The sequence below is a fragment of the Callithrix jacchus genome, chromosome 15 (genome assembly GCF_049354715.1).
Source record: "Callithrix jacchus isolate 240 chromosome 15, calJac240_pri, whole genome shotgun sequence".
Lineage (NCBI taxonomy): Eukaryota > Metazoa > Chordata > Mammalia > Primates > Cebidae > Callithrix > Callithrix jacchus.
The window spans coordinates 88,356,678-88,374,863 of NC_133516.1; the positions used below are offsets into that span (position 1 = coordinate 88,356,678).

The following is an 18,186-nucleotide window of genomic DNA, read 5'->3' on the forward strand; positions in this document are numbered from 1 at the left end:
TTTCTGCATCTCATATGCAGTATTCCTTAAATCACATGTTGATGGCTAATCAACAAAATCCAAAGACGCAAATTAGATGGTACAATATTTACAGAGAAAATATATGTGTAGTTTGAAAAGCAAGGATTCTCAGGGTTACACTCCCACCCCTATTCCCCCTAGAAATGATAGCAGTTGCAATCTGAACTCTCAACATTGTAGCCAAGAAAGGAATGAATATAACAATTTAAAAAAAGAGACTTAAGATAGAACTTCTTAGTCAAAGGAGTCTGGACCTTCAAGAAATATGTTTAAGAAAGATTCGGAAGAAATACTAGGTAAGATGAATTATTCCTTTTCCTCAAATAGCATTCTGGCAGTGTACTTGTTAAATGTTTATTTTGGCCAGGTGACAGAATTCAGAAGAGCAGAATCTTGTTTAGCTTGTCCACTGCTGAATGCCTAGCACCCAGCAAAGTGCTTACACAAATTAGGAGTAGGTGCTCAGCAAGTGTTTGTTGAATGAATAAGTGAATGTGGTGGGGAGAATGAAGCTAAAGTAATGGTATAGTGCATTTGTAAGCATTTAGCCCATTTATAAAAATATAGGTACTAATTTTTTACCCAATTCTTTTTTTTTTTCATTCAGCAGACCTACAAAAACAAAACAAAGTGCATCACAAATACCCTCTGCTTTTTATGCTGAGGAAACAGAAAAGCTTTCTTTTGATTGTAGGCTGCTACATGTTTTAATTCTAATAGCAATATGGCAGGTCAACTTTGTAGTATAATCTGGTGCCTGTTTTTGATAGATATCATGGAAATAGATACTTATTTTCAAGATGCTCAAACAGATGATTAGGCGAAAGCTCTAGCAAACCTTGAAACAACAAAAAGAAAAGGTTTCCCACTCCCACCTCCCGTTGCTGTAACATCCTGCACAGTTTTCTGCAACCCCACATCCTCCTCCTTGTTTCATCCTTTTCCTGGGTCTAGTCTTTGTCTAGGGAATACAGCATGTGACTGTCAGTCTAGCAAGGAGACAGTTCTTGAGAAATCCACCCCCTACACACTGTGTTCCCAAGCTCCTCTTACGGGAATGGCATGATTTGATCAGCAGCAGGCAGAGCTGGCCCAGCGAAACAAGAGCTTGGCATAGAAATCATAGTGCCCTCCTGCTGGTAGGGCCCTCAAGAGAGTTGCTTCATGCCCACCCTCCCTCAACTGGCTGGACAGTAGAAGGATGTGTAGGAAAACAAATTCCTGGCTGAATGAATAGAGGATTAAATGAATGAGAGATGAGTTCACTCCTCCAGAAGTCCCCGCCATCCCACTTGAATAGAAAGGCTAACTTTGAAGCCACTCTGTTCTCCATGGCGCTATTTTGTGTATACTCAGCTTTGGAATATGGTTGCCATCTGCTGCCAGTGCTTAGGACTAAGGAAGTATTGGGGTGGGGAGGAGGAGGCTGGGAGGGAAGAAAAGAGACACTTAAAATGAGCTAATGATCTCCTTTGTGTTGGAGTCTAGGTTTCAGAGCATCAGTCCTGTACTTCAAGAACAAAACACCAGTGTGTCTTAGACCACACCAGGCGCCTGCACATCAGATAAAGACTGTGCTGTGTGGTGTTCAGCCACTGGGCCTGGAGAAGTTCTAAAAGTGAAATTACAGGTGCAAACTGAGGAAACTAAAAGGAGAAAAGGCCAAGGGTAAAATACAATTAGGAGGGCTCTGCAGATATGTGTCTTTGGGGTTACAGTAGTTGAAAAATGAATCTACTAATTAATGAGTTGGATAATACTATAAAGACAAGGTATGTAAGGATCTTTAGAAGAAATGACACACTTTTCCATACACTCTGAGTACATTGCAAGCCTTTAGTGTAATCTCAAGGTGAAAGTGACCTGGCTGTTGTGTATTGCTGTAGATTTAACTAGAAGTGTTACAGATTGCTATACTAGAGGCATGCACGGTGCTCCTTTAAAAACAGAAAAGGCTGTTAAGCAAAGCCATTAAGACAACTGAACATCTCTGAAAGGCAGCGAATAGCTCATAGAGCTTCCTGGCTTCCCTGATATTGTTTGTATAAATTGTTGGGGGGTTTTGTTTGTTTGAGAGAGAGTCTCACTCTGTTGCCTAGGCTGGAGTGCAGTGGCATGATCTCAGTTCACTGCAATGTTTGCCTCCAGGGTTCAAGTGATTTTCCTGCCTCAGCCTCCTGAGTAGCTGGAATTACAGGCATGCACCATCATGCCCAGCTAATTCTGTGTTTTTAGAAGAGATGGGGTTTCATCATGTTGGCTAGACTGGTCCCAAACTCCTGACCTCAAGCGATCCACCCACCTCAGCCTCCCGAAGTTCTGGGATTACAGGTGTGAGCCACCAGGCCTGGTCAAATTGTTGGTTTTTGATGCAAAATCATGTTAATAATTTATGTACTGAAATAACATGCCAGAGAATAATAATTAAGCTGCGGATGTATGCTAGTGAAAAAAAAAATGACAGTGAAGTTTACTTTGGGAAAGGATTAGCTAATTCCCTAGGTATGACATTTGAAGGCCATGTACTATTATATGTTCAATAGTAATCCTGTATCTTGAATTGGAGGAAGGCAGAAATTGTTTTTGCCATGCAAGGGAAGAACCACATCAGCGATGTAGATAAGTATAAATTTAGAGACAATGACAATCCTAGAAATGCAAAATACCACTTTAGGGAGCACTAAGTGATTGCTGAGCAGTGTGTCACACTCAGTGCCTGGGAGCAGCAAATCAGTACATATTTGTTGGCTGTGTAAGCTCTGGCCTAGACTCCTGTCTTCCAGCAGGAACCAGTCATGCACAACTGTGACTCAGCCACAATTAGAATATTAGTAATGCATTAAATCTCTCTCATGTACAGTTTCTCTTCCTAGAAACCTTATGTCCCTCCATATTCTGTTTGTCCCTACAACATCCCTGTGAAGCATACGCACTGTCATTTTACAGGTGGGATAACAGATCCACAAAGAAATCATTTAATTCTTTGTCTTCAGATGTGAAATGATTGATAATCAGTATACTGATCCAGCTCATTGTACTGTTTTTCACATTATTTCAGCTTTCCTAGGCAAAGGACATATTTTATCTTTCTCATTATTATTTTTAATTAGTTTTTAGAAAAGGTGAGATAAAAACAGAATCTAACAAATATCCCATGGAGATATTTGGTGTTCTCTTTTCTTTCAAGAATAAATTAAGACCTTCTCTGCTCCTCTCTGCTGGCTCTCTCGGCAGATAGTCAAAATCCCATGCCAATTTTCAAATGAATAAGGGCTCATTCTAATAGCTGATCACAGTCCCCTCTGTTGAGGAAACAGCCTTTTAAATTCATGTCTGTACCCTGAATAAGTTACTTTTGGTTATAAACTTTAACAGTTTGACCTGAAGATTTCTAAACTGTACTAATATATAACCTGGTTGTGAGTTCAGCAATAAATTTATACCCAGCATGTGAAAGGCCAAAGAGAAAACTAGCCTCTTTTATTCTCTGGTGACCTCCACTAAATATTGTATATTTACTTTGCAAATGAGGACACCCAGTGGCCACCAAGAGAAAGTATTCTAAACAATCCTTGACACCACTCTTAACACCCCGTTGTCAATGCTGGATCGATATTTCTGTAACATCTGTTACCAAGCAGGTTAGCCTCCCTACTTGGGCAAAAGTAATCGGAGTTTGGCCTGATCATTTTTATATCACATCATAGATTGGTCATCTCTTCTTATTTTTTGTTACAAAATATGGCTTAGCTTTGGGTTCTACTGAATCGTCTGTTGACAGGAGGACACAGTGAGCTGCCTCTCTGGGGAAATGGAATCAGGGAGATAGAGACAGCATGGCATGTGTCAGAAATCAAATGAAAGACCAGAGTTTGTGGGAAACTCAGTGAACACATAAGACAATTGCTTGGACATTAAATTCATATTGAAAATAGAGCTGTGGGTAGGTAGGGAAATAAAGGACAAGAAGAAGAACATTACACAGAACTTCAGGGGCGGGAAAGCCCTCTCGGGGCCACACCATGTAGACATATCTCAGAGTAAATGTGTGTGAGGTTCCCACTTATCAACATGTTTGTGAAATGCAGTGAAGAGCTCACCAGACAAGTGCTCACATAGAACCTACACATTATAAGGAAGCATGCTGGGCAGAATTGGGGATCCAGTTATAAATTTGTAGTTGTCACTGTAGTTGTGGTTATAACAAGGTAAGATACTAGCCTTTGGGAGGCTTTGAGTCTTAGAGAGATAATACAGACACAAATGAAAAAGGGAATAAAAGAGAACGTAACATATTGGTAAGAACTCATGTGGTACATGTGTGGGAAGTTCAGGTGAACTTCCCCAACATGCCTCAACATTCAGGTACAAAAGAATTCCCTTATTTTTCTAAGGAAAATTAAACCTGAGGCCTCTGTCACAAAATCGCAAGAACTACAGTGACGTTTTGGGACTCTCTTCTCATCCTAGATTGGTACAAGACTCATGATCAGGTCCTTAGACCATGGTGATCTCCATCATTGACATTGCTTGACTACCCCACAAAGATGCCATTGAGCCCGGTCCTTCTGTGATTGCCAGCACTACTGCACTAGCTGGGTTTACAGATGACCTCCACAGTGGTCTTTGCTGCTGACCATTGGCCCAGCCCCCAGATGATTACTGTTCCTCTCAAAGCAGTGCCTTTTTATGTCCAGTCTCCACAAGTGTGGCAAGCAATTACCCCAACTGGAGCTGTATGCAAGTAGAGAACTTGCTACCTCCTCCATTTGAGGGAAAGTTGATTGTTTTTCTCTCCAGTAATGCTATCCCATTCTCTAACTCCAAAGCATCAATCAACCTCGTTCTCCTTTCCCCAGAAGGGGCCCAGATTAATAATTCATTTTAGAGAACAGAGATTAGGAAAGAAAACCCTTTGTTTTAAGGTTTCTTCTTTAGGGGTTAATGGGCTCTGAAACCACAACTCCCTCAGGCAAAGGAGCCTATAAAGTATACAAAAACCCAGCAGTTCTTTCATACAGGTGGGGGAAGGGGGAGATACCTTCTCATTAGGAAAGTTTTCTAATTCAGTGAGCACAAGCCAGAAATTAATGTCTCGATTTATTACCTCACCAACCAGTGGAAACTAAGAAAAGAGAATTCAGGATGAACTCCAGTAATCACAGAAAGCTTCATAGAGAGGGAAGAAGTTTGAGTATGGTTCATGAGGATGATAAAACTTGGTGAGAAGAGAAAGCACAATTACTTCAGAACTGCAGAAAAATTCAGCAGAAGAAAAGTAAAAATGAATGTAATAATACATGCACAGGAAAGCAAAATGGCCAACCTCTTGGATTAGCACAGAGATTTTATTTTAGAGAAAATCAAATCTAACCAAATAAGTGAAGTGAAAACAGATTATTTGAATGTTAGCTATAGCTGTAGGAGACTTCTATAGCTCAATGTCTATTTTTAAAATATGTAAATAATAAATATTATATAAAAGAATATATAAATAATATAAAGATAAAATGCCTACTCATGATTAAAGTAATTACAAAGCAGCAAACCACCATGGTACATGTATACCTATGTAACAAAGCTGCACATTCAGCACATGTACCGCAAAGCTTAAAGTATAATAAAAATAAAAATAATAATAATAATAATCACAAAGTATGCCTTCTATTTCACTTATTTACCAGAGCCTCCCAAGGTTTTGAGTTCTCTCTCACATTACTTATTCTTCACCTTAGTACAAGCTAAAAAGGAACTTATGTCCTGTTCTTTTGTTTAAGGATTTCCTGTGCCTGGTTCTATAATGGATCACCCTAGGTGCACAGATGAATTTCAGCTACTCTCTTAACCTAGCCCATACGAATCACCTGAGTGCTTCCATTTAACCAGTCACCCAGCAAACAGATTTACCTTTTTCCTTGGCTTTTCCCTGTTGCTTTGGGATAGAAAGTCTTTACTCCTCAGTAAAATGATCTATCATGGCTCAATTCCATAGAGAAATCTTGCATCCCCATCCTACCAACAACCAAAGATACTCTTGAAAAACAGCAGTCTCATTGGAAGCAACTTTCTTTTTTCAGTAAGACCCAAACAAAGAGAACATTTAAGCATGAATTTGAAGACCTGCTTCAAAAGCAGTTTCAGAATGACACAGCAATAGAGGACTAAAGGAAGTTCTATGAATTAGGAACTCGATAATTTTTGTCAGAAAACTTTTTTTAATGACACTATTGAGTTCTGTTTTCTCCCTCATTGAAGTCCAGATAAAAGTTTCTCTGAAGGCAAAAAATTAGTTTCTTACCTAGCTGTAATTCATCACTGAGTGATGTTCTTTAAAGAAATGCCATACCTGGGTGTTATACTGAATCTTTGAACTCACTGAATTTTTTTTCTGTGAAATAAGTATATGATGATGTAGAGACCACAAGAACAGATTATTAAGAATATGCTGATTTTCACTCACTTTTTAAACTTATAATTTCTTTTTAAGCAAAACAAAAGACCTAACTTATTAGCTGTACATATAAATATATAGATCCTTCTTTAAGTTCTATTCGAAGCTAAGTTCAAACAGCACAACTTTGTGAAGTTAAGTAGATTTTGGTTCATTTTTGTATCCCACCCACACATGTAGCATCTCTGAACTTTTGTTCCCCAGATTTAGTGAACAAAGGAAAAGGCTACAATAGGGCAGTAGCTAAATTTGTAAGGAGAGCACTTTAGAGAGAGAAAAAAACGAAACTCCTAAAAGGTGTTTCAAATGGTTTACAATCTAAGAGGATTTAAAGGCATAAACCTCAGATTTCATTGATTTTTCTCCTTAGTCCCAGCAGGTCTTCTCCCCTTCATTTCAGCTTTGGAATGAAAGCATAAGTGTCTTTCAGAATATTGTCTGGAATTATCTATTCAATGCCTTTATTCACAGAGTAAAACTTAATTTTCACAAACTTTACTGTAAAGTAAATTTCAACAGTTTACCTCACTGGAATCAGATGCTCAAAGTATAAAAAATTCATAAAGCATATAGAGTGATAATACTCAAGACTGACGTTTTAAGTTATGGTTGGAACTGGTTTCATAAAGTGGATGCTCAGTCACTTGTTGATTGATAGATTATGCCCTCACCTCATAACTGAGGGATTTAAGGTGGCTTAAAAAAAATTCAATTATTGATAAATATGTAAGAAAAAAAAGAAATCAGAGGTAAAATAAATAATTGATAATATAATGAAGCTGGTGAAAATTTTACAAAGAAAAGCATTCCATGAGGTCCTACATAGTTGCTAAAAGGGAGCCTAAAGTTTTTTTCTGTTTTTGTTTTTTTTTTTTTGAGACGGAGTTTCGCTCTTGTTACCCAGGCTGGAGTGCAATGGTGAGATCTCGGCTCACCGCAACTTCCGCCTCCTGGGTTCAGGCAATTCTCCTGCCTCAGCCTCCTGAGTAGCTGGGATTACAGGCACGCGCCACCGTGCCCAGCTAATTTTTTTTTTTTGTATTTTTAGTAGAGATGGGGTTTCACCATGTTGACCAGGATGGTCTCGATCTCTTGACCTGGTGATCCACCCGCCTCGGCCTCCCAAAGTGCTGGGATTACAGGCTTTTTATTCTCAGCTCCCTAGTAAACACAGCCAAGAGGGAAACATGATCAGTTACGATATTCACAGACTCCATAAAGAAAAGCAAAATGCAGCTTTTACTTTTAATACTTTAAAGTATTCTCTAGAAACGTTCCTGAGCACTGAGGTCTGGGAGAAGTTGATTAATGTATGTTTCAAATATCAAAGATCCTTATGGATGGATTTCTTCCATTGTTTTAGATTTTAGATCATTGTGTCCTTATGGTTCCATTTATACTGGGGTATTCTCAGTAAATGTTTTACTAGTGAATTGGTGAAAATTCAAGTGGCCCCAAAAACTTCTTAAGTGTATTTGCAATTTTACAATATGAGCAGGCATGTCCTCATCCTTTCTCAGAGATAACAGCAGACTTAACATAAAATCAGGCAAGCCAAAGACCTGGGCTAACCAAGGGAAACTGTGAGACCGCTAAGGCCAAGTAAAAAGACTTTTCTGGAATTACTTTCTCCTTTAGACCCAAAAATCCCTCTAGTAATATAAATCTATTCTCCTCAGATAAAGTACAAAGCTCTTATTTATTTGGTGGAGTGAAGAGGGGAAAAAGAACTCAGGTATGGAAGATAAGTCAAGATTTGGAGATGAGCCCTGAGACTCACAGGGCAAATATTTTTCTAGTTCACGATTTTGCCTCCCTGTTCCCCATACTTGAAACTTAGTAAAACTTAGTGGCATAACAGCAAAAAGGAAGAAAGGGAGGGAGGAAAAAACAAAGGCAAGCTCCCCATTAGAAGTACTATAGATCTTGCAAGTAAACTCTATTTTGTTGACTGATTAGATGTATATATTTGATATTTATTTCTTATACAAATTATACCACTATATTTTTTAACAATCAAAAATGTTAAAGGTTGTTTTCTAATTCTTCTGTGGATTTGTCTTAACTGTTAAAAGGAATCTACCTGAGAAAAACAAGTTTTGCTAAACAATAGCCTCAACAGTTATAAACTATACGCTGTCATAATCCAGATTTCTGCTAGTATTAGTAGTTATCTGTCTTCCCTTTCAATCCTTTTTAAAAACTCTCTTCTGAAAAGTAACTTTTCTCATTTTGGCTAACATTATTTGCTTTATCATACAAAATAGTATCAGTTCAACTTAAGTAAATGGAAAATATCAATTCAACAGACCTAATGCATCAGAGAGTAATGCAATCACAAAGTATGCATCAGTTTTAGAAGCTTTGATTATTGAAAGTAGTTACAAGTATTTTAAAGAGGGAGGCCTGAATCTCAATCCACAACTCTTAATTTGGGTAAAACACAGACCTCTTTGAGAATTTAATGAAAGCCACTGACCTTATTCCTATAAAAGTATAAACATGTCCATTCATGAAAACTATATGTACCCCCTAAAAACCATACATAAAACCAAGGTCCTTTAAATACTTTTAAGTATTCTCTAAAAATGTTCTATGAATGAATAAAAATTCAAGTAATATTAAAGACATACCCAATTACAGTATTGGGATCATAAATAGAATGGAATGGTATTGTAAATACTATAAATAAGTTGGTAACTTTTAATGTCTTTGTCTAGCTAAAATAATAAATAGTGACTAAAAAAGCACATCCAGGTAGTCCCCAACTTTCATAGTTAGGCATTCCTGCAAATATGTCTGAAAGTCAAATTTCTACAAGTTTAATTTCTGCAAAATTTCAACAATTGATTTATGTTTTATGCGAAAAATTCTGTTACTGATGGCTAAAAAACGTACTGAAATCCCTGATGGTTCCTCCACACTGGGCTTAGACAATCTGGAAGACAGAGGAGAACCCCCACTGGGAGATGGCCCAAAATATCCCCCTTATCACCCAAGAATGTGTAAGTAAAACTGTACAGCTCTGCCTTCCATAGGCTGATGACCTTCCCTAGTCTCACTACCAAGGTAGTTAACAGCTGGGATATGCTAGGTATATGGAGCCAGGGTAGAAGAAAGAGATATTGTCTGCTTGCCACCTTCCACTTGCATGTGTGGTTTCTCCAGTGCTCCCAGCCACCCTTCCAAGACTGTGACAATACCAGTGAGATAGAAAGAGAGAGAAGGGTGGTGCAGGGTCATTTACCCTGGATGTAACCTCTAAGCAAGAAACTAGTATACCTCCTCTAGTACAGGGATTCGGCAGGACTCCCTTGGCATATATGAGTAGGTAAAGTAGATATAACTGAGCTCTTACCCCAGGCAGGGGGTTTGGAGAATAAGGGGGCTCAGTCACCAAAATACATCCCCCCTTTCTCCAGAGATGACTGGCTCTTCCCTAGTGTGACTAACTTCACAAGCTGCACCTGTTTCACCTGCAGACCCACTCACCTCATCCAGTGGCCCAGATTAAAAGCTCAAACGCTTTCTGGCCCTGCCACTTGACTTGGACTTATTGACTTGACCGAAATTTATATTGGTTTTAATTCGAGAGCTGGTGTTTCCTTCCAAGTCCAGAGACTTTAAATCCCCGTCCCCCTCTATAGCATCTTACCCTTGCACTAGTCTCATTTTATATATCCTTTTGCTCTCCTGATTGAGAAAGGACTGGATTTCACACCTAATTAAAAGAGATTGTATTGCCTGCTGTTTCCTTTCTTGCTCATTTTCTCTTGTGAGCAGGCAGCTTTTTATTCTCATGCTAAGTCCTATCCCTGGACCCCTGCAGCTTAAGGGACAGGCAGGAGCAAGGTTCCTGCAAAACAGAGAGTCAGGCGCTCTATCCCCAATTCCCCACAGGCAGATTTTCCCTTCAGTACTCACCCCTGCTGGAGCCCTGTCTGCGTTGTGCTCTCACAGAATAGTCACTTAGAATACATGATGACTTTCATTACTGCAATTCCTTCCATGTTTCCAGTGAATGCCATCACAGGCTGACTCTATATTTTTACTCTAGTGAAAAGGAGGTAGGTTATTATTTTAAAACAGAGAACTATTTTTATCACTTTTTCATTTTGCCATCAGTTCTGTGTTCATAACACTGTGCATTTTTTATTTCGGGTGGGGAGCATCCCCAAATACACATAATCACATAATCTATGTAAAGTTTTGCGGTTTTGTACAGTTGATAGGGTTGGGGTTTGGGTTTTTTTTTTTTTTTTTTTTTTGAATAGCCCAAATGCCTATTCAGTGCCAATCTAAGAAAGAATAGAGTTAGCATTTTCACACCATTCCTTCCTATACACTCCGTGAATAACCATCTAATCAAGATTTGTTTTCAATGGGGGACAAATCTTCTACAGTAGAGTATTTCAGATTTATTCCATTGGAATCTATACATTAATGCCTATTGGATGAAAAGGACATGCTCACAAAAGCCTGGACTTCGCCTTGCTGTGGCAGAAACTTTTTCCCACTGTATTAGTGTTAAAAATAAAAGAAAGCCTGGGAAAGGAATTGCTTCGGCATTGTGTGCTGGAGGAATGAGGTGTGCTTGAATGGGGAGGCAGGGTTCCCCTTTGCATCTGTACTCATATCAGCAAAAACGATTCAGCTTTTCATGGCTGTTCACTGCAGTGTGGGGCCAGTGTACTCAGGGAGATATGTAAGGATTGTGTCTAAATAATTCAACCAGGCATTTCAGGCCAGGTTGTGTACGTGTGCAGGTTTAAGTTTGTCTTTTTAATGACGTTGGTGGCAATATTATCGCAATAGTCTTAACTCAGACTATTTAGTAGATAACTTGATTGTTTAGATAAACTAAATTTGCAATCCAGTCTGGTCAAACAGTTTGTATTTTTCTCATGAAACTGTGTGTGTGTGTGATTATGTATGTTCACTTCTCATCTCTAAAGTAACTTTCGTCATTACTTTCAGTGTCTTTCTTTTTTTCTACTGAGAATTAAGATAACTCTTGATCTTGGGCACTTCAAGTTTCATTCCTCAGTGAGCCACTGTTATGCAGTGGAAAAAGCATCAAGAGGCATAGGTTCTACTCCCAATCCTGCAACTTGCTACTGTGTAAAACTTTGGGCAAGTCATTTAGACATTTTGAGAGCCTCAACTTTCTCTTATATGAAATAGTAATAATAAGACCTATCCTGAAGGGCTAGGCATGGTAGCTCATGCCTGTAATCCCAGCACTTTGGGAGGCCGAGGCGGGCAGATCACTTGAGGTCAGGAGTTCGAGACCAACCTGGCCAACATGGTGCAACACCATCTACTAAAAATACAAAAATGATCCAGGTGTGGTGGCACACGCCTGTAATCCCAGCTACTCGAGAGGCTGAGGCACAAGAATCACTTAAACTTGGGAGGTGGAAGTTGCAGTGAGCTGAGATAGTGCCACTGCACTCCAGCCTGGGCAACAGAGCAAGGCTCTGTAAAAGAAAAAAAACTGTCCAGAACACATATAGGATTATTGTAAGGAATAAATGAAATGTTACATGTAAAAGAGTTGTATACACTGTCAAACACTATATGGATACTAATTATTATGAAAATTGTGATAGAGCTACTTCCCAGAATTATCTGAAAGAAAACTCTATCATATATGACATCTCTAGTGGTATTGCCGTAACTAGTGCTATGAGCAAATGTGTGTTTAAAGAGTGTGTTTAGTTGTGTAGAAAAAAATGTAATAAATCCATCCTACAAAGAGGTGATCATAGACACAACCAGTTTTACCACTTACTGTTTTACTTATATGAAAGTGACCTTGGTGATAGTAAAATTGTATATAGAAAATTATACATCATAGTGCCAAACAGTTGTTTTACTTCTTGCATCATGACGTCTAAAAATATAAGTTCTTGGCCAGGCGTGGTGGCTCATGCCTGTAATCCCAGCACTTATTGGGAGGCTGAGGCAGGCGGATCACGAGGTCAAGATATTGAGAACATTCTGGCCAACATGGTGAAACCCCGTCTCTACTAAAAAACACAAAAATTAGCTGGGTGTGGTGGCATGTGCCTGTAGTCCCGGCTATGCAGGAGGCTGAGGCAAGAGAATTCCTTGGACCTGGGAGGCGGAGGTTGCAATGAGCCAAGATAGCGTCAGTGCACTCCAGCCTGGTGCCTGGCAACAGAGAGAGACCCTGTCTCAAAAAATTATAATAATAATGAGTTCTTTAGGTTAGCTGACTGAGGCTATGTCGAAGCATCACAGCCTAGAAACATGCAAACCATGCTAAGTCATGGATAGGTATAAACGTAGCTGGAGGTAGTACTGGGCAAAGCCTTTCACACAGCTTTACAACAGATCCGTGGATCCTTAAGGGCCAGACCTCATTCAGGGGCAAACTATGCAATACAGTGAAGCAGTTAGAATAGTAACCCCTAAAAAAGTTCTCTTGTGATTACTATTGTGGCATATCTGTATGGTGAACTCAGCAAGAACTTGAAATTTGATCTGCTGCCGACTGAGTTCCTGAACAGCCCTTCCTGGGTTATTTGTGCCTTCCTTTAGGGCCATACTTTGTATTGACACAGTTACAGGAGATTCACCTTAACTTTTTAATCTGCTAAAGAGATCTTGTCTTACATAAGTTAAAATGATGGAATCTGTAGCCTCATACAATATTTTAGGCACATAACAGACCTGATAGAGTCAGAACAAGAAAGAATGCTCTTACACAAATTAACGCAAATTGTATTATTGAACATTTATTAAGTAAAGCTCATACCATGTGAGGGTGATGAAGTGAAGCAGGGGAGAAAAGCTCACTGAATCAGTTTCCTGAACAAGTCTTCTATCCCCAGGTAGAGCAGAAAGAGTGTGAGCAGGTAGACCTTCTTCCCATCTGAAGGCTCTTACCTCTCAGGTGGCTTCTCACAAAACGGAGAGATTTGGGCCACAGGCCAGCAATCAGTGCTTGGGCCATTCGGTTTTGAAAGGCAAGAAGGGGGAATCTGACTGAAGCACTATTTGGAGGGGGATTCTCTAGAGCCATCCTAGTGGTGAGCTAGAAAACTAATAAAGCCCTAAGACCTACTGCTTTGTTTTGTTTCTCAGACACCTGTTTTGTTTCTCATTCTGAATCCAAATCTTATCAACATTATCCCTTGTCATACAGCCTACAGTATAGGAGTGGTGTTGGGTCAGGCTCTCTGCAGCCTCCACGTAGCTGTTGCCTTCCCCCCGGGAGCTGTTTAATACTTCCCTGTGGCAAGTACATAAAGCACCCTGTTACCCAAGGAGATCATATATCCCACTCCTGGTTTACTCCTGCTATCCTGGCCTAATTATTAACAATGCTCCCTTTCACTCTTGAAAGTGCCACATTTGAATAATAGATATGATCACCAATGTACTCTAGTCTCCTGGGTAAGAACTGCCATATCTGACGTTTTTAACATTCCTTCTTCATTAAGCCTCAGAAAATTCAGAAAACTATCTATATCACATGCAACCACCCTAGAAAGTGCTCAAACGGTTTGTCAGAGATGACCAAGAAGAATGAGTAGATACAGAAAGCAGCCATGGAGTGCCCCTTTAGCTAGCAGATTGCTTTCTGTAGCCTATCAATCATCTGGAAAACATGGTAGTGACTGTTTGGTAGACATCTTAGTCTGGGTTGAATTCTCCAAGAATTTTTGCATACATGTTGTAGGTTTTGATAATATGCCATATAACTTAATAGGAAGGGGGTTTATTTGTTAACTATGAATGTGGTCACTGTGTATAAATAAAATAAGGAACTTTGATAAGTTGGGAGAGATGTAAACGTTCCCAAAGGACCTAGGCTTAGGCTTGTCTAAAGTGGAGGCAAAGTAAACAAATACATAAATAAAGTGGAGGTAGAGTGTTCATAAGAACAAGGCTTCCGTTTGCCTTTCTGTTCTTTGCTTTAGGAATAGCAGGCAAACAAACCATCTGGTTATTAGGCCACTCTACCTCAGCTGCAGCTCTGGGGAATTAATATGGATGCCCAAAATGGCTGCAGCACTAAGAACGGAATTGGAGCAAAATTCAAGGCCCTATTCCCTTAGGCCATCATACCTGCACTTGTATGCCGCAGCCTGTCCATCTCCCCACTTGCCTATGTAAGGGCGGTGCTTCTAGGAGCCATGACCATTACTCACCTGAAACCTAGGTGTTAGGAATGCAGCCAACTAGATCTGACCCATGCCCTGTTTTGTGTCTGCGTTGACATGCTGCAGGTGACATCAGTTGCAAGGGGATGACCGAGCGCATTCACAGCATCAACCTTCACAACTTCAGCAATTCCGTGCTCGAGACCCTCAACGAGCAGCGCAACCGTGGCCACTTCTGTGACGTAACGGTGCGCATCCACGGGAGCATGCTGCGCGCACACCGCTGCGTGCTGGCAGCCGGCAGCCCCTTCTTCCAGGACAAACTGCTGCTTGGCTACAGCGACATCGAGATCCCGTCGGTGGTGTCAGTGCAGTCAGTGCAAAAGCTCATTGACTTCATGTACAGCGGCGTGCTACGGGTCTCGCAGTCGGAAGCTCTGCAGATCCTCACCGCCGCCAGCATCCTGCAGATCAAAACAGTCATCGACGAGTGCACGCGCATCGTGTCACAGAACGTGGGCGATGTGTTCCCGGGGATCCAGGACTCGGGCCAGGACACGCCGCGGGGCACGCCCGAGTCAGGCACGTCGGGCCAGAGCAGCGACACGGAATCGGGCTACCTGCAGAGCCACCCACAGCACAGCGTGGACAGGATCTACTCGGCACTCTATGCGTGCTCCATGCAGAATGGCAGCGGTGAGCGCTCTTTTTACAGCGGCGCAGTGGTCAGCCACCACGAGACCGCGCTCGGCCTGCCCCGCGACCACCACATGGAAGACCCCAGCTGGATCACACGCATCCACGAGCGCTCGCAGCAGATGGAACGCTACCTGTCCACTACCCCCGAGACCACGCACTGCCGCAAGCAGCCCCGGCCTGTGCGCATCCAGACCCTAGTGGGCAACATCCACATCAAGCAGGAGATGGAGGACGATTACGACTACTACGGGCAGCAAAGGGTGCAGATCCTGGAGCGCAACGAATCCGAGGAGTGCACGGAAGACACAGACCAGGCCGAGGGTACGGAGAGTGAGCCCAAAGGTGAAAGCTTCGACTCGGGTGTCAGCTCCTCCATAGGCACCGAGCCTGACTCGGTGGAGCAGCAGTTTGGGCCTGGGGCAGTGCGGGACAGCCAAGCTGAACCTGCCCAACCCGAGCAGGCTGCAGAAGCCCCTGCCGAAGGTGGTCCGCAGCCAAACCAGCTAGAAACAGGCGCTTCCTCTCCGGAGAGAAGCAATGAAGTGGAGATGGACAGCACAGTTATCACTGTCAGCAACAGCTCCGACAAGAGCGTCCTGCAGCAGCCTTCGGTCAGCACGTCCATCGGGCAGCCATTGCCAAGTACCCAGCTCTACTTACGCCAGACAGAAACCCTCACCAGCAACCTGAGGATGCCTCTGACCTTGACCAGCAACACACAGGTCATTGGCACAGCTGGCAACACCTACCTGCCAGCCCTCTTCACTACCCAGCCTGCGGGCAGCGGCCCCAAGCCTTTCCTCTTCAGCCTGCCACAGCCCCTGGCAGGCCAGCAGACCCAGTTTGTGACAGTGTCCCAGCCCGGCCTGTCGACCTTTACTGCACAGCTGCCAGCGCCACAGCCCCTGGCCTCATCCGCAGGCCACAGCACAGCCAGTGGGCAAGGCGAAAAAAAGCCTTATGAGTGCACTCTCTGCAACAAGACTTTCACCGCCAAACAGAACTACGTCAAGCACATGTTCGTACACACAGGTGAGTGCTGCCCTACCTGGAAGCCTGGCAGCAGGGGCTGAGGGGTCTGTGGGAAGGCAAGGTAAGAGAGCAGGTTGAAGGGAAGGTTTGGGGTCATCATTTCAGATTTTAAAGAGACCCCACCAAAGCCTCTTCTAAAGCCCCAACTGTGTTCCTCCCATCATAAGAACAAAGCACCCTGCCACCAAGCAACACCATCATAGAAACCCTTTATGGAGAAGGGATATCCTAGGCATGTCCCAACTACCGAAGAGAAGACTTGAGGCATCATATAAGTGATATTCAAGTATTTGTGTTTCAGAGGCAGCATATTGTAGTCAGGAAGAGCTTGAGCTCTAGAGCAAGATGGCTTGGCTTTGAATTCAGGCTTAGCCACTACTAAACCTTGTCACCTTGAAAAAATTACTTTTCTATACTTCAGTTTCCTTGTCTATAAAATGAAAATAATATTGATACACCGTCCTTGTAGTGTTGTCTTGAGAATAAATGAATGTATGTGAAGTCTTTAGAGTAGTTCTTCACACATAATAAGTGCTCTATAAGTGGTAGCTATTATTAAGATGGTTAAGAGGAGTAGTCATTCAGTTTGTATAGTTTGGCTCCAAAAGGTGGAACTAGACCAATGATTGGATGCTATTAGGAGATACTTTCCACTAAATAAAAGAAAAAGTGTGTTAACAATCGGAACCTGCCCTAATATCAGATAGACTGCTTTTAAATGGAGTGCATTTCTATAATTAGAGGCATTCAAGAAGAGAATGGATGAATATTTATAGGAATTTTGTACACGGGATTCAGTTAACAAAATGGGTAAGATCGTGTTTCATCTCTGGATTCTGTGATTCCAGAGCTAAGGTCTCCTGACCTATCAGACAGTCGTTTTTCCTAGCACCATAATGGGACAGAGATATGGAATTCCCATAAAATTTGGCATTCCATCGATGTGCCTCCATATAAGTGACCACCTAAGCGATTGTGATTTCACATAGATTCTCTTGGACCAAAGTATACCTACAACAGTAATGATCATTATATTTAAAATTCTTTCTTCTTTTCTTTTCTTTTTTTTTTTTTTTTTTTTTTTTGGTGAGACAGGGCCTCACTTTGTTGCCCAGGCTGAAGTGCAGTGGCATGATCTTGGCTCACTGCAGCCTCAACCTCCCCGGCTCAAGCAATCCCCTGACTTCAGCCTCCCAAGTAGCTGGGACTACAGGCGCATGCCACCATGCCCATTTAATTTTTTTATTTTTTGTAGAGATATGGTTTCACCATGTGAGCTCAAGCCATCCGCCTGCCTCAGCCTCTCAAAGTTCTGAGATTATAGGCATGAGTCACCATGCCTCAGAATACCCCTATTAAATGATGAATAATTTACCAGGGAAAAGTTATATGCTTGAACTCTGATACATGAAAACAAATTAGTTTATCAAAACAACCTTGTTTCCCAGATAAGCTAGTAGGAATCCAAGAGACAGGGCATAAGACAGCAAAGTTTAGATTGGGGACTGAAGAGAAAGAAAGCAACAGAGATGGAGCCAAGGCATCAAACTTGGAATTGTACAACTGAAATGGAACATGGCTTAAGATAAACTTTGCCTTCTTTGCAGTGTTATTTAAGTCAGGACATTATGTACATTAATGTGCATACTTTTATGAGAATCAGTTTTTCAAGATCACATTTCCAAATAAATAAAGTGACTCACTACTGAATTTAGGAAGAAAATTGGGTAGTGGTAAGTCACTATGTTTATTTGGGATAAATGTGAATGCACTAATAACCTGAGGTCAATCACAAGAAATTTTTCATGTGGTATGGGTATTACCATTATTAGGTGAATTAATCAAATA

The 18,186-nt window shown here is 41.4% G+C and overlaps 1 protein-coding gene and 1 long non-coding RNA gene across 51 annotated transcripts in view; one reads left to right on the plus strand and one right to left on the minus strand.

Moving 5' to 3' along the window:
• LOC118147802 (uncharacterized) overlaps window positions 1–14,807 on the minus strand; it is a 38,085-nt gene extending 23,278 nt beyond the window's left edge. The window contains exons 1-2 of the long non-coding RNA XR_004734396.3: window positions 14,656–14,807; window positions 10,397–10,525 (exon numbers count right to left, since the gene is read on the minus strand). This is a non-coding gene — a long non-coding RNA (uncharacterized LOC118147802). The remainder of the gene's footprint in view (window positions 1–10,396; window positions 10,526–14,655) is intronic.
• The window catches only part of ZBTB20 (zinc finger and BTB domain containing 20), an 829,160-nt gene that overhangs the window by 777,026 nt on the left and 33,948 nt on the right, over window positions 1–18,186 (plus strand). For all 50 annotated transcript variants that reach the window (XM_078352092.1, XM_078352083.1, XM_078352089.1 and 47 more), the window contains one exon: window positions 14,734–16,338. In XM_078352092.1, the coding sequence (XP_078208218.1) occupies window positions 14,734–16,338 (1,605 nt within the window). The remainder of the gene's footprint in view (window positions 1–14,733; window positions 16,339–18,186) is intronic.